The 26,736-nt window shown below is 40.6% G+C and overlaps 1 protein-coding gene across 1 annotated transcript in view; it reads left to right on the forward strand.

Annotated features, from left to right (window-relative positions):
* Positions 1 to 22,252, forward strand: part of ptk7b (protein tyrosine kinase 7b) — a 90,099-nt gene extending 67,847 nt beyond the window's left edge. Inside the window, exons 3-20 of the mRNA XM_074646668.1 lie at positions 1,865 to 1,967; positions 2,179 to 2,363; positions 5,001 to 5,148; positions 7,918 to 8,048; positions 9,727 to 9,993; positions 11,353 to 11,489; positions 12,018 to 12,153; positions 12,755 to 12,874; positions 14,037 to 14,186; positions 14,507 to 14,654; positions 15,875 to 16,002; positions 16,855 to 17,058; positions 18,231 to 18,392; positions 18,559 to 18,791; positions 18,882 to 18,962; positions 19,148 to 19,299; positions 19,432 to 19,610; positions 20,380 to 22,252. Coding sequence (XP_074502769.1) covers positions 1,865 to 1,967; positions 2,179 to 2,363; positions 5,001 to 5,148; positions 7,918 to 8,048; positions 9,727 to 9,993; positions 11,353 to 11,489; positions 12,018 to 12,153; positions 12,755 to 12,874; positions 14,037 to 14,186; positions 14,507 to 14,654; positions 15,875 to 16,002; positions 16,855 to 17,058; positions 18,231 to 18,392; positions 18,559 to 18,791; positions 18,882 to 18,962; positions 19,148 to 19,299; positions 19,432 to 19,610; positions 20,380 to 20,540 — 2,825 coding nt within the window. The 3' untranslated portion in view covers positions 20,541 to 22,252. The remainder of the gene's footprint in view (positions 1 to 1,864; positions 1,968 to 2,178; positions 2,364 to 5,000; positions 5,149 to 7,917; positions 8,049 to 9,726; positions 9,994 to 11,352; positions 11,490 to 12,017; positions 12,154 to 12,754; positions 12,875 to 14,036; positions 14,187 to 14,506; positions 14,655 to 15,874; positions 16,003 to 16,854; positions 17,059 to 18,230; positions 18,393 to 18,558; positions 18,792 to 18,881; positions 18,963 to 19,147; positions 19,300 to 19,431; positions 19,611 to 20,379) is intronic.
* Positions 22,253 to 26,736: the final 4,484 nt, after the last annotated feature.

Below are 26,736 nucleotides of genomic sequence, written 5' to 3' on the forward strand. Positions count from 1 at the left end.
AGAACCTCTGACAGTATATTTATATAATTATTAGGACTATCAATCGATTAGAATATTTAATCATGATTAATCGCATGTTTGTCCATAGATAATCGTGATTAATCGCAAATTGATCACACATTTTTATCTGTTCAAAATGTACCTTAGAGAGATTTGTCAAGTATTTAATACTCTTATCAACATGGGAGTGGGCAAATATGCTGCTTTATGCAAATGTTTGTATATATTTATTATTGGAAATCAATTAACAACACAAAACAATGACAAATATTGTCCAGAAACCCTCACAGGTACTGCATTTAGCATTAAAAATATGCTCAAATCATAATATGGCAAACTGAAGCCCAACAGGCAACAACAGCTGTCAGTGTGTTGACCTGACTATGACTTGCCCCAAACTGCATGTGATTATCATAAAGTTAGTCCTTTGTAATTTCATATGATACCAGTACCTTCACTCTAGAAAGATCAAACTGAGCCTGTTACAACCAAAATTGCAAGCTGCGTTAATGCGTTAAAGAAATTAGTGGCGTTAAAACAAGTTTGCGTTAACGTGTTATTATCGCGTTAACTTTGACATCCCATAAATTATATAATTACATAATTTTCTCCAGTTTAAGATGGTGCATAACTTCCCTGATCCAATGACTGTATGTTGGTGAAATAGGATCTTTCCATTTAAACAATATCACTCTCCCATCCAGGAGAGAACACAAAGCCATCATGCTGATCTCCCACCTACTGAGAGGGGCGTCTATTGGGGCCACACCAAACACCGTTTTTACAAATATCATAGAGACGGTTTCAAAAATGGTTTGCCAAAACAGGTAGAGCTTTGGACATGTCCAACACATGTGCCAGAGCCTTCCTGCATCGATCCTTCCTGGATCAGTGTCGGCTTAATACAGCATTTTTATGGCTGACACTGAATTTCTGGCTGCTCCAAAGAGGCTTAGCTTACAGGAGCCACCACTATCCTTTTTATTGAAAGAGGGATGAATGCCTCAGTACATCATGAGATATATATATCTACCAGTCTCCCCTTGGACACTGAAAAACTATCGTATTCTCTTAGGAGAACGTAGGAATGATTTGCTGCTGTGATGGTTTCTTGACAAACTGCATGTAGTTGATGTATATTTCCCAGTGTACCGGGTCAAACCCCTTTTAATGGTAAAACCACACTGTTCCACTCATTTCTCACTGCAACATGATGCATTCAGGGGACGACTGTGGATCAATTTCCCCGCCATCTGTTTCCTTCATTTATTCTCTTGTTCATCCGTCACTCAAGACGCCATTGATCAGGTTTCATGTTACGTTGTGTGAGTGATGTCTGTCATCACTTTGTTGTGGCATATGCTCCTCCCACGGTGCGGTAATGTAGACACCTGATCAGGTTTGAAGACATTTCGAAGGATTCCAGCATTTTTAAAATTACAACTGCAAGGTGCTAAAAGGTCAAAACATGTTCACGGTTGTGTTGTTGCTCATTTCCCTTCTGCCTGATTTTATGGGCTGCGCTGACAGCAGAGTAGCCCTTTTAACAGAGTAAGCCAATGAACTGTCCATTAAATGTCCATAAAAAGCACTGTAAAGGCGCAGCTTGCTCTTGTGAGTGCAGGAAAGCGGTATGCTGATGAAAGCCGACCCAGTGATGTGGTAGCTCCCTGCTCTGTCTCTGTGCATGAGTCACCGTGCTGTCACAGTGATGTGCCCGACTCTCCCCGCCTTCACCCATTAGCATCACAGGAGGACAGACGACGGGACAACCACTTAACTCAATTTTTCCTCCTGTCCTTCTCCTCCATTATTACTCCTGCTCCTCCGGCTCACAGTCGCCTCTGTTTTTCTTCTTCTACAGGGTTAGAAAGTGGCGGCGTGACTTTGAAGGAGCCCGCCTCAGAAGGGGAGATCGAGAGCTCTGCGCCGGTCACGTTACGCTGTCATATTGATGGACACCCACGGTGAGTCTCCTCCCCTGTCACCTCAGGTTCAGAGCTCACCGGGTTAAGGATCTGTACTGAAAAACCACTCTGTCCTCGCTGGCCTCTCTCATGCCCTTATGTTCCTCTTTCCCTATTCTTCTTCTTTCTCCCTCTCCCCTCACCTTTGTATCTCTTCTTTTTTGGCTTCATCAATCACCCGGCTCTTCTCTTATTTTCCTCTCCCTCTCAGGCCGACGTGCCAGTGGTTCAAGGACGGGGTGAAGCTGACAGAGAAGAGCCACCAGATCAACAACAAGGAGAGGACGCTCACCTTTACGAGTGCCAGTCCGGACGATAACGGCCTGTACTACTGCTGCGCCAAGAATGCAGCTGGGCACGTCTGCAGCAACAGCAATTTCACTCTCAATATTATAGGTGTGTGTGTGTCCTTACATGTGTAACATATACATTATCTTTTTTTAACACTTTTCTGAGTTGTCAAGTATTTAATACTCATATCAACATGGGAGTGGGCAAATAACTTTGCTTTATGCAAATGTAAGTATATATCTATTAATGGAAATCAATTAACAACACAAGACAATGACAAATGTTGTCCAGAAACCCTCCCAGGTACTGCATTTAGCATTATAAATATGCTCAAATTATAACATGGCAAACTCAAGCCCAACAGACAACAACAGCTGTCAGTGTGCTGACTTGACTATAACTTGCCCCAAACTGCATGTGATTATCATAAAGTAGGACTGTCTGTAAAGGGGAGACTCGTGGGTACCCATAGAACCCATTTTCATTCACATATCTTGAGGTCAGAGGTCAAGGGACCCCTTTGAAAATGTCCATGACAGTTTTTCCTTGCGGAAATTTAGCATAAGTTTGCAGCGTTTTTTTAGCCTCCTTCGCGATATGATACCTCTAGCTTTAAAACTGAGCCCGCTACAACCTAAAAATCGCAAGTTGCGTTAAAGGTGACATTAAAACAATATTGATTAATTTAGCGATTATTTTCTCGATCACTCCTCCCATGGGACACATTTCGTCTATAAAACGTTAAATGGTGAGAAAATGCTCCTCACAATCTCCAGGAGCCCAAGGTAACGTCCTCAGATTTTTGGTTTTGTCTTACCAACTGTCCAAAACTCAGATATACATATATATTTTGCAACAATATAAATCAGAGAAAAAGCAGCAGATCCCCTCACTAGAGCTGCAACAATTAATCGATTAGTTATCAACTGTTAAATGAATCGCCAACTATTTTGATAATCGATTAATAGGTTTGAGTAATGTTTTAAGGGAAAAAAGGAACAACTAATCGATTAATCAAGAAAATACTCATAAGATTAATCAACAATGAAAATAATTGTTAGTTGCAGCCTTACCCCTCACATCATATAAGTTAAAACCATTTTTGCTTGAAAATTACTTAGGTGAATTTTTCCACATTGCCACACCTGCCAGGAAATGTGGTGAGGAGGAGGAGGGGTGTATATATAGTCCATTAGTGTTGAGAGAGAGCAGGAAGAGAAAGTGATGGAGCTCCTAATGTGATTACCAGAGAGTGTGTTAGCACCTTCCTCCTCCGCGCGCCCACGCAGACAGAAACAACATCATAAACATCTACAGAGAGAACAATAACATCATCTCCCTCAGCAGCAGCAGCGTTGTTCTGTTGATCTGATGGCGTAACTGTAGCTTTCAGACACTCTGGTGTACTGTGTTGAAAAGGGAGATTATTTATTTTTCTGCTCAACATGTCTTATGATGTTTACTCTGTGTGTGTGTGTGTGTGTGTGTGTGTGTGTGTGTGTGTGCGTGTGTGCGTGTGCGTGTCCCTCCTGTGTATTATCCCCTCATTACACTACAGAGTTAGTACAGTACATACAGCAGCACATCTGTGCATGAAACCTGACTCCCTGTTCCACTCTAATTAGCCACCTGCAACACACACACAGACAGACACGCTAGGTTAGCACCTGTGTGGAGGAAGAATGGATAATTGTTGAGTTTCCAGTTACCATGTTGCCACCCTCTGCTCCTCTATAGAGCTTCACCTTAAGGTAAGGCTGACAGATTTAGACAGCTTTTCAATGCACGGTCACAGCTCTTTAAGACGAGGCCTTCCCGCCGACTTCCTGGGTGGGCCAGGTGCGATCTGAGGGAACGCCTTTCGTTTTCTTCACAACAGCCGGCAGCCGTATCCTAATACTGTTACTGGCACCGTTGGCTGTTCAGATTTGAAATACTCACACACGTAAACCTGGATTAAGGGTATTTTCGTGTTCCCGTTTCTTTATTGAGCTCAACGCCCTTCAGCTTTGTATTTGGAGTACAACAATGTCCTAAAGTCTGTTGGGTAATTACTCCTCCTCTAGGTTTTACTGCAAATCTCTGGTTTTGGCAGGTCAGAGCAGCCTGGTCCAGTGTTAGAGGGCGGCTGGGAGGTTAGAAAGAGTCAAAAGAATGTGAATAGAAGGAAAATACTGTGCAGCGTTTTGGGGTGTTTTGAAATTGTTAAAAATCAAATCTTGACAGCATCAGAGCAGACAAATCCTGGCGCACCTTTGTGATCTTTTGCGCCTCCCTAAGGGAGGCCTGGACCCCAGGTTGGGAACCACTGCCTTAAATTATATATCAAATTTATATTTTAAGTGCAGGTTTTTCTTGCTTCCATACCAGTCGACCCCACTTGAGTCCTTCTAACCCCAATTTCTTGCGATAGCGTGACTTCAGATGATCACAGAGTAGAGAGAGATGGTCTCCTGTGTGTGTGATTCTGCGATCCAGGAGTTAAAAACAGGAGGAGATGATGGTCCAGATAAGCTACCGGGTCTATTCACTGACCTCATTAAGTCTCTCCAGGGCCCCTGAGGTGTTGACACACACCGCCACCTGAAGGCCGCCTGCGCATCAGCCCCACGCTGCTGTTGGCAGCTTTTAATAAAGTCCGGAGTAGATGGGTGCGACGCACGAGCATCCACACAGATGGAACTTGATGGTCTGATGCCTGCAGATGTAATCATGCAGATGTTTGTTCTACCTCTCTAACAGATAAGAGTTTCCCGCGGCCGGTGGTCACTCCTGAGGACCAGGTGGTGTTGAGGAACGAGGAGGCCGCGTTCCACTGCCAGTTCACCGCCGACCCGGCCCCAACGCTGGAGTGGTACCACGAAAACGAGCTGCTGGCGAACAAGTCTCGGTATGTTGAGAGCTAAATCCTCCCCTTCTTTTCTTTCTCATCATACATCTCAGACTCCCATCTCCCAGCCACATCCTGCCCCCACTTCATTCCCTCTCCTAACTCACCGTTATATAAGCTTCAGCCACAATCGGGTATCCCTTTGAACCCAATGAGGCAGAAACCCCTTGCGATGGGCTCTCGGCTCTCTGTGTGCCATTACAAAATGTATTGCACATTAAGGAATATTATTACTGGAACAGAGTAAAGTTTCTCTGCAGTCTACTATACATCACTTGAACACAGCCTTTCTCTCAAGCCTATCATAAGGGACTTTGCAGCTCTCTGGTGTTCACACACTGAGCGGAAATGGAAAAGCATGTCCCCTATAAACACAAGATAATAACCAATTTCTATACCAAGTGCCAAGTATTCCCTCAGGGTTCATAGCACCTCATGCTTAAACATAGACGCTTTGTAGGCAAGCTGCTCCACATGGAGAGCCTGGTTTTTCGATTTTTGAAGTGATTATTGTGTTCAGTGAGCGAGGGAAGAGAAGGACTTCAACATCAATAGTTAGTCACTTGTGTAATGAGCTTGTCGGAGGCGGGTTTGGTCACCTAGGCAGTGATGACTCAGCACCGGGATTACAGATGGATGGGTAATAAGCGTGAACATAAACACACACACAGAGTGTTTCATTAAAAACCTGGCGTCTTCGTGGTTGACGTGTTCCAAGGCAGCCTCTGTGTTTGTGTTTATTGATCTGGGCCGACGATAATGCCAGAGGAATGCAGCGCTCTGCAGGAGATAATCATCTGTTTCGCACCTGCACTGTTTAGACAACTCCCCCTTCTAGATTATGCGTGAATATTTGATTGTTTTTTCACATGTGTGAAACTAAGAAAAAACACACCAGCGTAAGCTCAAGGCTGTTTTTGCAGACAGAAAGAATTCTGCCCCGTGGGGTCAAACCAACTCTGGAGGGGAAAAATGTGAAACCGTACCAATTCTTTCTGCACATGTAGCTACAAAGATGATTGCCTTAAAAAGAAGACTCTGCCTTTGTTCATTTTGTTTTGTGGTTATTTTAGAGTTTCCTCAGAGTAAAGTATTGCTCCATCTCGGGGCTGGAAACACACACAAGCTCCCAAAGCTCATTTCCCTCCCGCTATTGAACAGAGAAGAAGAGATGACACAGAAATATCCCCCCCCCTGAGGGAATCCGGTGCAGAACCAGATCAGTCCTGGATGATGGAAAAAACTCTTCTCTGGAATAAAGCAGCATCCTAAATGCATCCAGCAGCACCTTTACTTGTTCCTCTCTGCTTTACATATTCACTTCTCCCACGAGCTTTACAATAACTTTGTCGTATAGCCGTGATGAGCTGTCGAGTTGTCCCATCTGTGGAGCTCTTCTCTGTGCTGCGTGGGATGTGCGGCTCCTTATCTGTCAGCCCTGAAGCTGGCTTAAGGTCAGCCTTTAATTACATCTCATCCCGTCCATCACTGGCACTGATACTCCCTTCAGCCTGCCAGAGGCCGGCCGTCAGTCCTGCTCTTTAAAAAGCACAAGACTTTTTTTAAATTAACTCACTATGTAGGACGCTTTCATTTGGTTTCTGTTGGACACATTCTTAGCATTTACTGTAACCTATTTGGGGCTGCAGATGGCTTGTGTTTAGTGAATCAGGGCAATTCAGATAGTGTCAGGTAACATGCCAAGTACATAAAAAGTAGGCCTGTGCTAAAATAGTCTTTTTATTTGTGGCGCTCGTATTGTGCTGTGCGGCAGAGCATCTCCATCTGGCGCTCTCAGCGGGCCAAAAGTAATGCTAGTAAGAATTATTTTCAGATGCTATCCGAGCGAGATCTGGGGGTGGGAGTTGCAAGTGTGCAGAGAGCATTTCTGTGACATGTGCTGCTGTTGATGTGCTTTCATGTACAAATGAAGGGTGACACCGTGGGGCCTCATGCAGGAAGCAATGTACGAACATGAATACAATTTGTTATTTTGTTAGTACCCAGACTTCTGGGATTCACCAATGTTTTCTTATTTTTGCTCTTCTCTTTGGTAAGAGAACATTTTACCAAGATATGAAAAAAGCATCTTGTTTTCACAGTCCACAAATTTTTTGTCCAAGTTTTAAATTTGAGGACATCAAAAACAAAATATCATATGATCAAATTTAGATTATTCTATGTTTTAGAGTAATAGAGTAAGGACAGCTTCTGAATGGCTTACATGCTGCTCTTAGATGCTATTGGATTTTCCTGTAACACCAGTACTGACGCTCTGGAAAATCACTTGTTTACTTTAACTATGTTTATTTAACAGTACCAGTAATATTAGTATTATAGGCCTATGTCTGTTTCAATGCATAATGCAGCCCAATCCCTCCGCATGCTATTGATCCAAGTTCTTCTTCTTCTTCTACCAGCCTTATTTTGGGGGCAGCATGTACCGAGTATTTCCACAGAGCACAATACCTGCCCTTATATAGTGTTTGGGGGGTGTTGTCTATGCTAATAATAAACATCGGCCACACGCCTCCAATTTATGATCAAATAGTATTTATTATTGACCTGGTAAGAGCAGATTTGGATGATTAAGTACGTTTGGTGCATCTGGAGTTGACGTTTCTTTTTTTCTCTTAACAGAAAATTAAGAGAAAATATAATAGAAATTTAAGAGAATGTTGCTGCATGAGGCCCCAGTGTTTGTTGGTCAGTGATGGTGAGACAGTATGAATGAAAGTGTAATCTGTTTGATTTGTTTCTTCTCCACAGTGTGATCCTGTTATCCAACGGCACAGTGCTGATCACCCAGGTGAAGCCCAGGAACACTGGGACCTACAAGTGTGTTGGCCGCGGCGTCAGCGGATCCCATGTTGCCCTGGAGGCCTCCCTCCTCATAGCTGGTACACACACACACACACACACACACACACACACACACACACACATATTTGCAGTTGTTGAACTGGTGAGGGATAAACACCTGTGATTCTGTAATCTGAGAGCGAGAGGGGCATCTGGGTTACATATTTATCCCATTCTGCTCTCCCCTCCCTTCTTCTTCTTCTTCTGGCTCTTTCACTTACAGCCAGATCCTTCCAATGATAATCACATTCCCTTATTGACATCCGGCCCAGCTGTATCCACTACAAACACACACGCGCATGGCGATGGAGTATTTTCCTGCTTCCTCTCCATATTATTTCCTCCCAACAGTCCAGCTGTTTGCCAAACTTGTTTAGCTCAACAAGCCTTCCTCAAAGCGTAACAGCACCTGGCTGAACAAGCAACACTAGATACCAGTATGACTCAAACTGGTTAACGAGCAGTGTAATTATGAGCTTGTGAAAGGTCATTAGACCTGCCCCTGTGATTTTCATCCAACATCACTAGAAGTTTACTGGTAATAAATGACTACTTCCAAATGGGGAGGTGTGTTAAACCACATTTTAAAATGAAAACAAAACATCAGAACTATAACACATATATAAAGGTGTGGTTGTGCATAAAGCTTAGGTTGTCATACATGCAGAGAAAACAGTGTCATAAACAAGTCCTGACACATCAAAGTTGTTTCAATATTGCTCATAACAGCGCCTGCTCTTTTCCTGCCTAACCCCGACTCCAAAGAGAAAACGTTTTAAGTGGCTGCTTGAGCTTAAAAGCAGGAACAAGCTGTAGTATCGTCTCATTTTACTAATCAGCCAGCATTTTGAAATGCAAGTGCATGCAAGTCAAATATTTTGTTTAAGCTTAGGGCTGGAATTTCTATGCGTTTCAGAGTCCCGACCACTTTATTCTCCTCCATCAGCCGCCCCCCACCCCCCTCAAGGGTTTTGGATTAACGAGGTACGACTGTATCTGCAGTTTTAACCCAGTGAACCACAGCTCCATTTAAATACCTTAATTCACTTAATCTGATGGTAATCCCCACGGGCATTATAGGGGATTGTGTCACAGTAGAATCCAGTATTTAGGGACAAGTTTAAACAGTCACTCCATCGTAGCTCCACCTCATTCATTCCCACCCCTCCCTTCTCCCCAGCTCGACTTCCCTTTCATCCGCTAAGAAATGTGTGTTTTCTTCTGTTCTCATTAATTGATTTAGATCTCTAGACTTGTAGAAGGTCGCAGCCACTGACCAGCTTTCAGAGCGTTGTCGGCCAATAAAGTATTAATGACTTCCATTTGGGACGCACAGTAGTAAACCACACAGTAGTGGGAGGTCTTGTGAGACCACAGATCACGTTCCACTTTCTGTATAGGGGCTGCCAGTTTTGATATGACCCACCTCACACAGGCTCTAGTTAATTCCCATACAACCTATATACTCTGTTCGCCTACTGTGCTCTTTGTTCTCTAATTAATGTGACCGCCGCTACGAATCAGAGGACTTTTCCCAACAACAGAGGAAATCTGCTAACAGAAACGAGCGTTGAAATTAAGCGTGCTTATGAAATCCAAAATGCTTCACTGGCTTTGAAGGCAGATTGATGATTATCAGCGTGTAAATGGAAATCAATTAATTCAGCTTTGCTACTTCATGCTGAAAATGTTCTCACACTCTGCTTTCCACCACAGAGATCGACGACATGGTGCCCAAGATGTCGAAGGTTTTCACATCGGACACCCTGCAGCGGGTGGCCTGTCGCCCCCCACGCGGCCGGCCCGAGCCCGAGGTCTGGTGGGAGAGAGAAGGTCAGCGGGTGCCCACGGAGGGCAGAGTGTACCAGGACGGCCTGGATCTGGTCTTCAGTCCCACAGAGGAAGGAGACTCAGGCACCTACACCTGCGTGGCCCAGAACAGAGCAGGACGCAAGACACAGGAGGTCACCTTCACCGTGGCCAGTGAGTCATACGCAGGGACACATTAAGTTGGGTTTACCCGTCACAAGCAGAACTACTCCTGGGAAACTGTTTTATAACGCTGTAGAAAGTTTAAAAAATAATCCTCAGTTTGGGTTTGAGACTTACATTTTTTTAACAGAGGATGCGTGGGGTTTGAAAGAAGTTGGCATTTATGAGGCATGGAAGATCTGTTGAAAGATGCTTCCACAATGCATTATGGGAAATGTAGGATCCAGTGTTTTTGGAGCTTTACCCTTGCTGCTTCAATTATGGCTACTCTCTTTAAATCTGTGTCTTGTGAGACCCCTTATGAGTTTTAGTTTTTTTTAAAGCAACCCCAAAAGTAGTGAAAATAGGTTTTCCCCCGTAGATTGTAAACTAAAACAGAACATAAGCAAGCCAATAAGGGCTAACATACAGTAGGGGTGTAAAAAAGAAAATATCGAGTATCGCCACATTATGTTTTGTGATACTGTATTGATTCTCAAAAACACTGTATATCGATTTTTAATGACTAGTTTACATGCAAAGATTAACTCAGTCAATACTATTTCATTTACATATTCAGATATGCACTATATCAGTGTATGTGCCCTCTCAAAGTAGTGCTATGAACTTTTTTTTAAGTCAGATTTTATGCATATGGTTGTGTTCTTATATACTATGACAAATTTCCTTAAAATTTGATTTAAAAATTGCAATATATCACAACATATTGAATCGTAACTCCTGTATCATGATACATATCGTGTCGCCAGATTCTTGCCAATAGACAGCCCTAACATACAGTATAGGTAATCGAAGCACTCTTTTATATTACAGTCTTGTTCTTTATAGTGAGCAGCATGCTGGGAACACTGGGACCATCTAGATACACAGGGATTAATGGAGTCTATGTTTAGACTAACCAATGGGATAAAAAAAAAGATAAAAGATAAGCCTTTATTGATCCCCAGAGGGGAAAACAGAATAATATAATAAAATGTAAGAGTATTTATTCTACAGTATGTGAAGCATCTTTGAGAACTTTGAAAAGCACAATATAAATCTGATGTATAGTTATTATTACTATTATAAGTACACATAAATAGAGAAATAAAAATAAGAATACATAATGAATAAATAAACAACGTGCCTACAACGTTTCTATGTATAATAATTAATGAATAAATGATAAAATAAGAGGAATATACAAATAGTATAAGAGTAGAAACAACAAAACTCTACAAGAATGAACAAGTGTATTCCTTCATGGACCGCCATGAAGCTGAAGAGCGATTATGTGTATACTGTATGGGTATGTGTAAAATGTCTGTGCTTATTTAACACATTTCTGTGTGTGTGTGTGTGTCTCCACAGCTGCTCCAGTGTGGGTAACGAGGCCTCAGGACAGCCACCTAGAGGAGGGAAAACCCGGTTATCTTCACTGTCACGCTCAGGCCAACCCTGAACCTGAGGTCACCTGGCTCCGCAACAACATCATGGTCACACCAGAGGTCAGTTACCAAACACAATAACACGTAAACACGTTCTAATAAGTATTAAGGCTGTCTCGAACACCATTTTTGGGATTCAAAGCTTCGGTAAGAAATAGTCAAAGGTATTTGAAGCTTCGCAGTGCAGCGCGGCAGACTGACATGTTCTTCTGTCTGTCTCCATCTCCCCCGTTTCAGTGCCGCTGCCTCACTACTGTCCACACACGCACCTCTACACACAAAAAACATCGATGTCCGTCTAAGAATAACTAATAATAATTAACGTTGAATATGAATAATGAATTATAAATTGTTTATTCCTTATTTCATGGACTATTTTGGGATTTATACATTATTATTACATACTTATATATAAAAAAACAAACAAAAAAAACGAAGCATTCGAATACTAATTTGGAGGTCGATTATCATGGCAACAGTCGAAGCTTCGAAGCATTCGGGTCAGCCCTAATTAGTGTTATTGTGTCTTTTTCTGACATGCATTCTATCGACATCTATGAGATGGAAATTTGAACTTTCTTTTTCTAGGACCCTCGTTTTAAGCTGTTCCCTAACGGCACGCTCAGGATCAACAACGTGGAGGTGTACGACGGACAGATGTACGGCTGTGAAACCAAGACTGTAGGCGGCAGACTTTCCGGGCAAGCTAGAGTCATTGTGCTCGGTAAGCTGCGATGGAATCACTCAGTTATATCTAATATAAACAGTAGATTATACTTTGAGCAAATATTTGACGTTATTCCCCAGACTGACTGGAAGATGATGTGTAATGAGTGAAATCATATCCTGGGTATAATGAGTAATACAATGTTATTAAATATAAAACAAATGTGGTCATGCCTGTGGGCTTGTGAATGTGTGGGTTTCCTAAAATAAGAGTCCATGTTGTGTCTCTGGGCGTCCTGCAGGACACCCACAGAGGTGTAAACTATGACTCATGCTTTATTCTAGCCTCCATTTGAACACATTATCTCCATGTTAAAGCGTAGCTCTGCTGCTATAGGATTACTGTGATAGATGGCCTGACATGTCGCTGTTTTGTCTGGCCAATCCCTCCGTTTATATGATCTCATCCTCTGATAGACTTTTTATACGTGTGCATGTATCCACATTTCCCTGAATGTGTCTGAACTTGATTTCAGTCAGCTTAGTGTCATTTCATCTGCAGTGTGAGATGCACAAAAGAGGCTTTGGCATGTGTGCCGCCCTGCTTCTGTGTTTACCACATGCATAATGAGTGTTTGGTGGTTTGACTTGTGTTTCAGAGAAGCTGAAGTTCACCCCGACCCCCCAGCCTTCTCAGTGCCTGGAGCTGGATAACAAGATCGCCATCCAGTGCTCGGCTAAAGGCCGAGAGAGCCCGACCATCCGCTGGACCAAAGCAGGTGTGTACACCGCTCACTTAACCTCAGCTCACAATAGCTTTAGTCAGAAAAGGAATGACTGTTTAACCCTTTCTTAAGGAAAGTAGCCCTCATTCTGTTTGTGGGTGTTTCTGCAACTACGGTCACTTTTGACTCTCTCAAATTAAAAAAAGAAAAACCTCTATGAAATTAAATTTTTACCACAAGAGTAGGTAAAACATATAAACAGGTACACAAAATTACATATTTTATGTTTTTTATCACTTGTTCTTACTAAATGTCCTTACCGCAACATTACAATAACTTTAATTTTATACATTTCGCTTTTTTAATATCTATTATATCTTTGAGACATTAAAAATAAGTTTTCATCAAGCTTTTTGCATCATTGTAAATATTGATATAAAACACAACATATTATATATTTGTTTGTGTATGAAGACATCTATGATTACTGTCTATATTTTTCAGGGTGTAGAGAAAATCATGAAATCCCCTATTTTTAAAAAAATGTTTTTATGACAGATATTGCAATTCTAATGTCTAATGTCCTTACCACAACACAACACCTAAAGCTGTTGCGGAAATCACATTTTTGCTAATAAACGTTAGCTTTGACTCTTAGAATCTATTATACATGAATTCGACGCTAATGTTAAGTTATTTTTTAAATGTAGTTCAAAATACACAATTACTAAATATGTTTATGAAACAATTACATTTGAAATAATGTCATATTACAATTGAATTAGCTCATTTTATGGGTCTCGTTGAGACCACAGTTGTGGGACATAAAGAAAAATGCTTAATAAATTTTATTAAATCAAATAATTTAGTAATTATTTTTTATGTCAAGATGGATAATAACACTGTATATATATTTACCAACCATCGCAATGCAAATTTGAACATAAATCCAAAATGTAATTGCTGATTAAAAATGCCCGTAGTTGCAGAAACACCCTTATGCTTATGATGATAAATGTTGTTTCCACAAGAATCATGCACAGAATCTGTAATAAACAGCGTGCGAGGAAGGTTCATCATCATGGATCATTTCCCCCATTCATCTGCGTTTGCTATGATGGAGTCGATTTAACCACTTAAATCCCACATGCAGCACCAGACTCAGCCCTCCTCACCCCCATCGTGTCCCTGTGTGTCTCTTTGTCTCCCCCTGCAGACGGAGGAGAGCTGCCGCCCCGGGTGGAGCAGAGGAACGGCAAGCTCCACTTCTCCAAAGTCACCCGCAGCGACGCCGGCAACTACACATGCATCGCCTCCAACAGCCTCCAGGGGGAGATCAGAGCCCTGGTGACCTTCATAGTGGCCGGTAAACCGCTCACTCATCATCCTGAAAGCTGGGAATTATGAATGAAAGAGGCCACGCCGCCATATTAGTCATAAGTCCCACATTGAAATGACTTGTGGTCTCAGTACATCTGAGTCATTGATCATTCTCATCAAGTGGCCAACACTGCAGCCTTTATTGTGCACTTGCTGGCCTTTTTATGGCCCCACTAATGAATTGCTTTTGGGTTGTAGAGTGTAACTGAGACGTTAACCACAGTCACCGCAGTCTGTAAAGGAAATGTTACGGCCCAGTTGTGGTGTTGTATTAATGAGCGCGTGCATGTGTTTGTGCACATGTAGTGTACATTCGCTTTAAGGTGGACCCGGAGAATACGACGGTGTACCAAGGTCACACAGCCATCCTGCACTGTCAGGCCACCGGCGACCCCGAGCCTCACATCCACTGGATGGTCAAAGACAAGACGCTGGACATCAGTAAGAACAGGAGGTAAATGAGACACTTTTTGATCTGTCTTTTAGACCGCTCATCCATCACGTAGTAGGATTACAGTTTGTGAATACAAGTTCCAAACAGGATCGGTTGCATGTCTGTACATTAATTATAGATTTAACTTGTGCTAATGTAGTATTACACACCTGAATACAATGAGCCTCATGCAAAAATGTCTCTTACTAACAGATTTGTTCTGAAGTGGCACGTAAGAGTGATTTAAGAGAACTTAAATTTCTTGTACTTCCTTTAAAGGGATAGTTCAGGTGTTTTGAAGTGAGGTTGTATGAGGTACTTATTCATAGTCAGTGTATTACTTATAGTAGATGACGGCCCCCAGTTTGGAGAAGCAGACAGGAGTTACCGCATAGGAGGAAAGTAATGTACTGCTGTGGACGGGGGCCGGCAGCTCCGTTGCCTGCGTTGTTGACGTTTTTCAATATTTAACTTCATGTGAATCCATGCCCTCTTTTATTTCTGCTGCTTTGATGACACGTCGTTGACAGCTATACTATTATTTTCTAATAGTTTCGAGTACTCTAATACCAGTATGGACACTGCTGAGTGTGTTCTGTTTCCGCGGTGCAAAGGTGTCCGCTCTACACTTGAGTAACATTTTTGTGAATGAAAATTGCCCAAAAAACGGAGCAGAACAGGCAGCTTTATGTAACAATTTTAAGGGTGTTGATGATGCTAAAATGATCAAATCTCACACATGGCCACCTGATCATGAACAGGGTGAAACGAGCAATTTATGACACGTTAGTGTAGGGTTTGAGAGGGTTTGCTGAATACAACTCAAGACATTCGTACCTCACACAAGTAAATAAAGAGAGATTGAGGATAACATTACGAAAATGTTCTTGTATGAGACCCAGTACCTATTTAATCACTGCTGTAGATTGATGGAATAAATGTTTTGGGACCATTTAGTAGTTACGTTAGGTTGGTTAGTTTTTAGGCTCTTTTTTCAAATCTAGACGTGTTAGTATTTAAATTATGTTTACTACATGCTTAGTGTCTGTGCCCCTATTTTCAAGCTTCAGATAGCTTATCAAGGTTTCCCATTTCACATATCTCCATTATGATGATGATGATGATGATGTCCTTGTATCTTAACTGTGTTGTGAATAAATTGAAACTGAACTGTGTATGCGTAGTGGACGTTGTTGTGAAAGACCTCCACCTTCATCTCTACCGTCCCGTCTTTCTTCCAGGTTCCAGAAGATGCCCAATGGCTCCTTGGTGATATTAGATGTTACTACAGATGACACGGGCAGATACACATGTGTGGCCGGAAACAGCTGCAGTATCGAAGACCGTGGGGCTCAGCTGTATGTAGTGGGTGAGTTCAACACACACATATATATATACATACACAGGCTTCCTTTATGGGGAACAAAGGTGCACACATGGGGGCGTGAGCCACGATCACAAGTAAAGGGATGAAGGCGTTAATTAAAGCTTCACCCTCTGCCTGTCATCCATCTCGACAGGTTAATAACAGCCGCATCTCTGACGCCACGGCTGTCACTGAGGTGACGGGATTGGGCAGACGTTAGATCTAATAACGCTTCACACTCCTTGTGTGCTGACTGAAGCTGAAAATTACAGTCACACACTCGCATTAGTGTCTCATATCAACTCATTATCTACCAAAGGAGCAGGATGGTCGTACGGATTAGTTCAAAGTCGGAGACAGTTGACTTTAAGATGTTCGCTGTAGCTTGTCAGTGTCAGCGTGACAGCACTGCCCAACAAAACCAGACTGGTAACAGAAAAATGACTTGTTGAATGACATGACCGTATGTTTTGAATTAGTATTATGGTTGTTCAAATTCAGTGTAAGTACATTTAATCTGTAACAGATAAGGGCTTACTAGGGTACTTGTGTGACAGTTGTTGCATGGGTTTTACTTTGCACATCATAACTGTAGTGGATTTATTAAACTATAAACCACATCTGATTCAAAGTGATCTGCATATTTGCATCTTTTTTCAATCTTACAACTCTTTTCAAAAGTCTATTCTTGGAAAAAAATGAAATGTGTTTACCCTTTATGATGCAAAAACTGACCCTAAAACAACAGCATGTGCTGAAAGATGTAACACAATATGTGATTTTGATTAAAGACTTGGATGTTTACTGTTTCAGAGCATTTTTTAGTTGACCATAATTGCTGCCTGTGCCCAACAGAAAAACCAGTGCATCACTTGGATGAAGAAGACATGGACAAGGCTCCCTACAAGATGATCCAAACCATCGGTCTGTCAGTGGGAGCGGCCGTGGCTTACATCATCGTCGTGCTCGGACTCATGTTCTACTGCAAAAAGAGACGCAACTCCAAAAGGCTGCAGAAAGGCCAGGACGGAGAGGAGCCGGAGATGGAGTGTCTCAACGGTATGAATGTCTGGTGGAGAACAATGTTTATGAATTTGTGGTCAGGTGGTTGTAACATCAGTCAGGAAGTTATGAGAGTACTTGATATTCCCTCATCCTCATGTTCCTCAGTGTTGTTTGAAAGGTTTTGGATATTTGCCGCCATCTTGTGTTCATCGTAGTTATTGCCGTTAAAATGTAAACTAGCACAAGTTCAGATCAATTTGATGAGACGTGTGTAATTACTTGTGTAATATGTTTACACTGGAAAAGTGACACAGTTAAGCATACTCAAAACAGTCAATATGCATACAAAAAAACGTTATTTCTGAGGGAGTTGATGTGTACAGGGAAATGGAGCATCTGCTCAAAGCTGGAAAATAAAACTTAATTGTGGATGATGGTGAAACAGTTTTTGGAACAACTCAGAACACAAGAAATATTACATTTTTGAAAAAACATTTAGCTTTGTCTCTATGAAATTTGATCAGTAGTGACACCTCTATGTCAGTTTGATTCAACAGCAGAACGACTAACTGCAAAAATAGCATACTATGATAATAATAATAATAATCTTTATTTATATAGCACTTATCTAAACAGAGTTACAAAGTTATTCCCATAAAACAAATAAAAAAACAGCAATAACAAAATAAGAGTACTGAAAAAAATAAAATATTATTTAAAAAAAAAAAAACGAATAAAAACTAGAATCAGGTGGAATCAGGGAAGGCAGTGCGATAAATGTACATTTTGAGATTAGATTTAAAAAATTCAGTCTGCCTTATTTCCTCGAGCGAGGTTCTCCAGAGCTTTGGCGGTCTTATCATAAAAGCTCTGTCCCCCTTTAGTCTTCAGCTGAAGACTGCATCAGATAAAAGACCCCTGCCCGAGGATCTCAAAGTACGAGCAGGAGCATGATGTTTGTTTCCTCGTACAACATCCGTTACTCATCGTTACTCTGTCATTCATAATTCAGTCTCTTTGCTCCACATTTCATGCCAATGTGTTCTTCGTTAACCATCCTCTCTGATATTTATCTTAGATTTGGCTGAGCAGAGCAACAAGACAATGATTAATACGATTCACTCTATTTGGACTCGGATCACATTTACAGTGCCCTTTACTGCCCAGTGTGATTTGCACTATGTCTATGACCTTTGACCCTGTGGGATGTGTGTTGTGTTTGTCAGGAGGGGCCGTTCAACAAAATGGCCACACCACCGCTGAGATCCAGGAAGAGGTGGCACTCACCAACATGGGTACCATAGCAACAACCGAGAAACGCCACAGCCATGTCAACAACGATAAGCTCCACTTTGCCCGAGCAAACCTACAAACCATCACGACTTTAGGTAGACTGATTTATACACATCTCTCTTGTCTTTATATAACTGAGAATGCTCTGATTTCATAGGAAGTCACCTGATCTTAAAGATACAGCATTTCAACTAATAAATCAACATATGCGTTGTTGATTTTTGAGCTCTGACGTTTGCTCTGTGGTGAATGTTTATTCAGGCAAAGGGGAGTTCGGCGAGGTGCTGCTGTGCAAAGCGAAGGGTATCGAGGAGAGCGAGGAGGAGACGGTGGTGTTGGTGAAGAGCCTGCAGACCAGAGACGAGCAGCTCCAGCTCGACTTCCGCCGCGAAGCCGAAATGTTCGCCAAGCTCAGCCACCCCAACGTCGTCCGCCTGTTGGGCCTGTGTAGGGAGGCCGAGCCCCACTACACCATCCTAGAGTACTACGACCTGGTAAGCACACAGAAATAGAAACACACACACAGAAGGATTTGAATTTGTTGCCTGGTATAATGCTCTCTTTTTTTGCTTTTATCACAACAGGGAGACCTAAAGCAGTTCCTGAGAATTTCCAAAAGCAAAGATGACAAGGTCAAATCTCAGCCTATCAGCACCAAGACCAAAGTAAGTGTCGAAATACACGTATCATTTCTTGGTCAGTGGAGACTTTTTTCCATAAGGTCAATCTATTCCTAACAGATGCAACTAAGGGAAACCTTGGTAATACTTGTTGCTTGTTGATGTATTCTCAAAGTCACTTCACGTCAATTTACCTGACAGTTTTTATGTATTTTTCTCTTTCCCTTCAGGTTTCCATCTGTGCCCAGGTGGCTCGTGGGATGGAGCATCTGTCCAATCACCGCTTCGTTCACAAAGACCTAGCCGCCCGAAACTGCCTGATCAACAGTCAGAGGCGTGTTAAAGTGTCATCGCTCAGCCTCAGCAAGGACGTCTACAACAGGTCTGTTAGAAAAGGAACTTCATTTCATAATATTCTACAATAAATGGCATGAGTAAAGATTCTCTGTTCATCTGGCTAATTAGGAGTTGTGTTTCCACCTCCTCGTCTTTTCTCTTGTGTACATGTATGCAGTGAGTACTACCACTACAGACAGGCATGGATCCCGCTGCGCTGGCTCCCATCAGAGTCTGTGTTTGAAGACGACTTCTCCACCAAGTCTGACGTGTGGGCCTTCGGAGTGTTGATGTGGGAAGTGTTCAGTCACGGTGAAATGCCATATACCAAACTGAGCGATGATGAGGCGCTGGAAGGTCAGTATGATGCATTACCGGCTTATTTTTAGTCCGGGTTCTGATTCAGCACACACATGGTGACAAGAGGAAAGAAGCCCCTATTGGTGATAGTGAAAGATGGAATAAATAAAGATAAATAAATATTAAATATTAGGGCTGTCAGTCGATTGAAATATTTAATCGCACATTTTTTATCTGTTCAAAATGTACCTTAAAGGGAGATTTATCAAGTATTTAACACTCATCAACATGGGAGTGGGCAAATATGCTTGCTTTAAGCAAATGTATGTATTTATTTTTGGAGATCAGTTAACAACGCAAAACAGATATTGTCCAGAAACCCTCACAGGTACTGCATTTAGCATCAAAAAAATTTGCTCAAATCATAACATGGCAAACTCAAACACAACAACAGCTGCAGGGATCCCTTTGAAAATGGCCATGACAGTTTTTCCTCGCCAAAATTTTGCATAACTTTGGAGTGTTATTTAGCCACTTCGTGACAAGCAAGTATGACATCGTTGTTACCAATGGATTCCTTAGGTTTTTTAGTTTCACATGATGCCAGTATCTTCACTCTAGCTTTAAAACTGAGTCCACTACAACCTAAAAAAATCACAAGTTGCGTTAATGTGTTAAACAAATTAGTGGCGTTAAAGCGAATTTGCATTAACTTTGACAGCCCTATCAAATATCCTTTCAATGTTGCAATCTCAAAACATAAAATGTGTCCATATTTCTGATTTGGTTTAACCTCCCTCTCTCTGCTGCTCCTCCGCCCCTCTAGCTCTGCAGACCGGGAAGCTGAAGCTGCCCGTTCCAGACGGATGCCCCTCCAAAATCTACAAGCTCATGGCCCGCTGCTGGGCGCTAAGCCTCAAAGAGCGCCCCTCCTTCACCGAAATCGTCCACGCCCTGGGAGAGGTGCCCTCTGACAGCAAAGTCTGAGACGCCCACATCAGAGGGGAACTTTGACCAACCCCCCCTTCCCCCAAAAACTAAAGACAGGAGTGCTGGATTATTAGTCTCAAACATTTCAGGGAAGAGGGTTGAGGAGGAGGAAACACTTTTTTTATATGCATTTCAAGCAGTGGGTGTGTGGATAAGACTTCTTTGGTATATCAGTGGAAACGCACTCACGTTTGTGTGTGAACGGCTTCTCGTGAGCAGTGCCAGGAGTTTACGTTTGCCTTAACCGCAGCGTGGATGACGCTCCCCTTGGGGTTCCCCGTCTGTGGTTCCACTGTGACCCTGCCTGCCCGTCTGCGGCCGCTCTGACCCTGAGACGCTTTGTTTCACGGAGCCTCACAACCTCAGTGCCTCTGCGCCTCCACACACACACACACACACTCACCCAGACCTCCGACTGCTTTGTAGTAAGGTACAGTGCTCTCACTGGCTCAGATCAATAGAAAATATTGGTTGGACATTTAGGAAAAAAAACTGAAATTTAGGCTCACTGCTCTGTCATGTCTGAAAGAATATTGAAGGGAAAGTGGGACGTATCAATGGAGCATCGAAGCTTCAACCACTTCGGAGTGTGTTGAACGAGATCGTTTCAACTGGTCTGCTTGAAAATCCAGCTGCATCCTGAGTCCACCACCCTGATCCTGGAGTTGACGATCCTCCAAAGTGTGTGTGTGTGTGTGTGTGTGTGTGTGCGCCACCGAACTGTTCCCGCGCTACAGTGTACGTTCAAAGAAGAAGTGGAATAGGGTTTGCATGAAGGTTCGTCGTCTTGTCACGCTCGTGATTTGCGACGCGAGGAAAACTTGTGGAAAAAGTAATCCGTGTTATGGTAACACTTCAGGAAAAAAAAAAAAAAAAGATAACAGCCAAGGAATATATTGAATAGATGAGATTGTGCCAGTGTGGGCTTTGTACGTTTTTACGAGTGTGTTCTGTTCTTGTATTAACTTTGAGGTGCTTATTGGTAACACAGACCTATTGGGTAAGAAACACCCGTTATACCACATTAATCATGTTGCAGGCATGCAGCCTATCACTGTGTGTTTAACCTGCGACATCATTTTCTCCAGAGGTCCAATCACAGTTTTCCTCCAGGTCCAGTTGTTTTTGTGCAATGCTGCAAAGTGGACCATCACACCAGGCAATGTGTACATAATGTAGAAGCCATGCACTAACTTCACTTAAAACAATATCTCTCTTTATCTCTATCATGTTGTGTAGTAGGACATGCAGGTGCCTGTTTATTTATGATGAAGGTCCTGTCTTTTTTTAACTATGTTTATAACAGAAAGGTACTTCTCTGATGCTATGTATTCATTCTCACGGTCCATCTCAGCGGGCGTTCAGTCTGGTAACCGGCTGAATACGCTAACACAAAGTACACAGGAGGTCAAAAGAGTGACGGCTGGTCACCAGTACTCATTAAGTGCCTGGTAAATGAAGGATTATCTTAACTGTTTCCCTCTTTTTTTTTTCTTTTTTTTTTACATTATCTAATCAAATGCAATGGCCTTTTGTTTATGAACTTGTTTTTATACGTTGTTTTTAGTGTAATGTTTTGTTTTTATGAATGCTAGGCACTCACACCTAGACCTCTTTTTTTAATCTGCTTCAGCAAATGTTCACAATAATCACAGATATATATACAAAAGTATACATGCTGCTGTCAATAAAGGTTCACAGTGTTTTTACCCAATGTGTTGTGATTAATAATGTAGATAGCAACGCATCGGTGATCAGTTTTACGTGGGTTTTTTTTCTTCCTTTTTAATTTAGTATGAAAACTTTCAAATAATTTAGACTTTATGCTAAAATATAGGAATACAATATAATGTAATGTAAAATATAATACTGTGATAGCCTGGTAAGTAAAATATAATGTTTCTTTCAATAATATTATAGTATGCCATTAAAAAAACATAAATATTTCTTAGTATACTATGTCAGAAAAAAAAATCATGACATAGTAAGCCATTAAGTCATAAAAACATCACAAAAATATAGTATAGTATGCCATAAAAGTAAAAAAGGTTTAGTATGTCATACACAAGTTGTAAAAAAGTAATAAAACATCATAGTAAAATATAGTTTAGTATGCCATTCAAATGTGTATAAAAATATCAAGAATATCATAATGCCATATATACATATGCCACAAAAATGTTATAGAATTAAATAATAGTATGCCATAATTCATAAAAACATCATAAATGTCATAAAAAATTTCAAAGAATGATCCAGCTCTAAGGCAAATAAGGAAAGCACAAGTGAGGGATTAAGTAAAAGAAATGTTTTATTTAACAGAAGTTAGTTAATTAGGTAGTTAAATTGTTTTTTAACAAAATATGAATTGTAACAAATGATGCTGGCAGGAAAACATTCTGTCAGGGTAACTCGGGTAATGATGAATAAAGTATACTGCAAATCAAAAGCCTGACATGGCACAAGGTGGTGCCAGGGGGAAAGGAGGCCACAGACTCGCATGATGGGGTGGGTCTTATAGACTGGAAACAGTGGCCAGCAGCCTACAATCCCTTTATGGCCTCCAGCTCCAACCAACTGGGAACCAGTAACACTGAAATAAATGTCACACACATAAAAAAAGTCATACAATGAAAATATCATGCTATATGCTGCTTTGACATCCTATACTACGACTTTTTTTCGACATGCTATGACTTTTTTCGACACACTATACTATGACTTTTTTATTTTTTAAACATATTATACTATGACTTTTTTTCGACATACTAGACTGTGAATCTTTGATTTTTTCGTCATAGTTTACCATGGTGTTTTTTTTTATTTTTTCGACATACTATAGTATGACTTTTTCTTAAACATGACTTTTTACATTTTTTTCGACACTGACTTTTTTATTTTCGACATTCTGTCTATGAATTTTTTTTTTAAATATTTTTTCAACATACTATACTATGATTTCTTCTACTTTTTCGACATACTAAACTGACTTTTTTTTTTTCGACATACTATACTATGACTTTTTTTCATTTTTTTTTTAGATACTATCATGACTTTTTTTCTTTTTTCATTTTTTCAACATGCTATGCTATGACTTTTTATTTTTTTCAACATACTATACTATTAGTTTTCTTCGACATACTATACTGTGACTTTTTTTCCGATATACTATACTATGACCTTTATTCGACATACTATATTATGACTTTTATTTTTTCAACATAATATACTATGACTTTTATTTCATTTTCGACATACTAAAATGTCATGTTCCTTCTCACAATAATCTTTAATTTTAGCCTCGCATCATTCTGCTCAAGAAACTCTCACAAGAAACTCCGGTTCTTTCTGTTGTTTACCTCCAGCCTCTTTACATCGCTTCTTTTTCTCTGAGGTTTTATAGCAGTTGCCACCTGTTGCATTCACCTTCATCCTCCTCTTCTTCTTTTTCTTCTTCCTTTTCTTCTTCTTCTTCTTCTTCTTCAAAGTTTTACGGCAGCCGGCGCATTTTACGTTGCATTGCTGCCACCTTCTGGAACAAGTCATTACTGTGTCATCTTCATCCACTTTATACTAGACAAGTGACTCTCAAGTAGTCAGACACTTTATTCCTTCTCTTTTACTTCCGTACTCTAAAATACCTTTTTTTTTTTTTATTAAACAATATTTTTTATTGAATTTTACATATAAACATATATACATATATACACATACAGACAGACTAACAATATTAATAATTAAATTATACGATGAAATGTTTAGTCAGAATTTCCACAGTAATCAAAGAAAGAGAGACATGACATTTCATGTATTTCATATATCTAACAAAGAAAACTAATAAAATAAAAGATAAGACAAAACAAATAAATACCTCAAAGAAGAACAAAAAAAAAAAAAAATTCCCACAGCACTCAGCAACACACAGCAGTTTCAATTGTACTGTGCCCGCTGACGTCCAAGAAACTCCAACAAAGGTTTCCACACTTTTTCAAATTCTGCTGCTTTTCCTCTGCTTATGTATGTAAGTCTCTAAAATACTTCTTATTGATATCTCTGTAAACCCCTTTTTCCTCATTCCAGTTTAAATATCTTTAAAGCAGTGCCTACATCCCATAAAATGCATGTTTTTTTTTACAGCTCCTGTCATGTCACTGAAAGTTTATTTATGTCTCAAAATGACTTGATTTCATTCATGAGAGTTATATTTGACAGATAGCCCACCCAGACCTTTTTACCTGTTGAAATACCTTTAAATGTGCAATACCATAATGCAGGTTTACACTTGCCAAACAGGATTACAGTCCCTATAGTGTCACTGAAAGGTTATTTATGCCTCAAAATGACCTTTAGAGGCATTTCAACAGGTTAAACAGACTGAGTGGACTGCCAAATATAACCTCATGGATGAAATCAAGTCATTTTGAGACATAAATAACCTTTCAGTAACACTGTAAGAGCTGTTTTTGGACCGTTGACTTTTTATAATCACTTATAACTAGTGAAAAGTACTGGGTTGGTTGTAGGGCCCAAAGCAGGTACATAATGCATAGCCATAATGCAAAAGAGATTTTTTTTATAACCCATCCATAAATCATTATAATTACAATCTAGTTTCCAAATATAAACAATATTATACATACCATACACATATTTTTTGGAAGCAATATTGCCTATATCATGTAAATGTCATGCCCACTGAACTGAAAACACTTTGGCCACAATTGTGATTACTTACATTACAAACATTACAGTTTCACAAAGAAAAACCTGATTTCCATGGACATAAAGTTATGTGTATTTGCACATTATAACTGTTTTGTCCAGAAAAAAAGACTATAAACTGGGCAATACAGCTTTTACAGGCTGCGCGTCACAGCTTCACAGCTTTCTGCTGAGCTGCTGGATAGCTGCTTAAAGGTCCCATATTATAAAAAAGTGAGATTTTCATGTTTGTTTATTATAAAGCAGACTTAAGTCCTATATAAATACTGTGAAAGTTTCGAAACACTCAATCCACAGGGAAATACACACAGCCCGTATTCAGAAACTCTGCATTTGAAACAAGCCGTCCGGATTTCTGCCCATTCGTGATGTCACGAATATACAATATTTAGACCCTTGACACAATTTTAAACATAAACATTCTAAATGTGTCCCAGTTTATTCCTGGTTGCAGTGTATGTGAATGTCATCAGCTGACAGGAAGTACACGTGGACCCAAGCTGTTGCCTAGCAACGCAATTCTGTTGCAATTTCGTCAAAATGCGCTAAAACGGAGCATTTCATACATAGGGTGAATACTGGTTTATTCAGGCTGACAGCATGAGGAAAATAAATTTTTTTTTAACATGACAGCATGTAAACATGTTCTAGTAGAAACACAAAATACAAGTATGAACGTGAAAATGAGCAAGATATGGGACCTTTAATGAGGTTAAACTACAGTCAAACTCATTCAATGTGATATTGTGGCAACTTTTTTCCAAGTGCATTTACGTAGTGAAAGCCCATGTATTTCAATAAAAATCCCTTAGCAGCCTGCAATCTTGGTTGAGAAACCATTTCTAAATACCATAATTTGTGGTATTTGTTTTAACCTGCCTGGAGTACCAGATGGGTGGGGTTTATTGCATCATTTTAAACACTGTCAGATAAGTATATAGAGCCTTTTGACAGATTAACCTGTTATGGGCCTTTATCACAGAGGACATGTTGACATTTAACAGTAGGAAAAGTACATGTGCAAATAATAAAATGAATGATGGCTGAGTTCCATTTGGCTGCTTCAGTTTCAGGGTCCTGGTATTGTACATCATGCTGGCTCACTGTTATGGCTTACTGGGACACTTTAATAGCCATCGTTAATGTTATTAGTAACACCTGTGCTTATAGGTTGTAGCCTAATGTCTGCTGTGAAAAGGGCCTGTTGTGAAAACTATGCAGGGTTGTAATAGGTATTGTGGCTCTGCAACATGTTGAATGCAACTTGCATGCTTTTGCAGTTTGTTTTAAGTAATTAAAAATACTCATAGTCTTGCCAGCAGAGTGAAGAGTTGTGTTTCAATTATTGAGAAAGTGATGCAGACATAGTCTTCAAGGTAATAATTAGTGTGTGATAGGAGAGAATAGAGTATACACCATATTTTAGGGGAAATAGATGATGTATACAATGCACAAACAAAAATAAAACAAT

The sequence above is a fragment of the Sebastes fasciatus genome, chromosome 9 (genome assembly GCF_043250625.1).
Source record: "Sebastes fasciatus isolate fSebFas1 chromosome 9, fSebFas1.pri, whole genome shotgun sequence".
Taxonomy (NCBI): Eukaryota; Metazoa; Chordata; class Actinopteri; order Perciformes; family Sebastidae; genus Sebastes; species Sebastes fasciatus.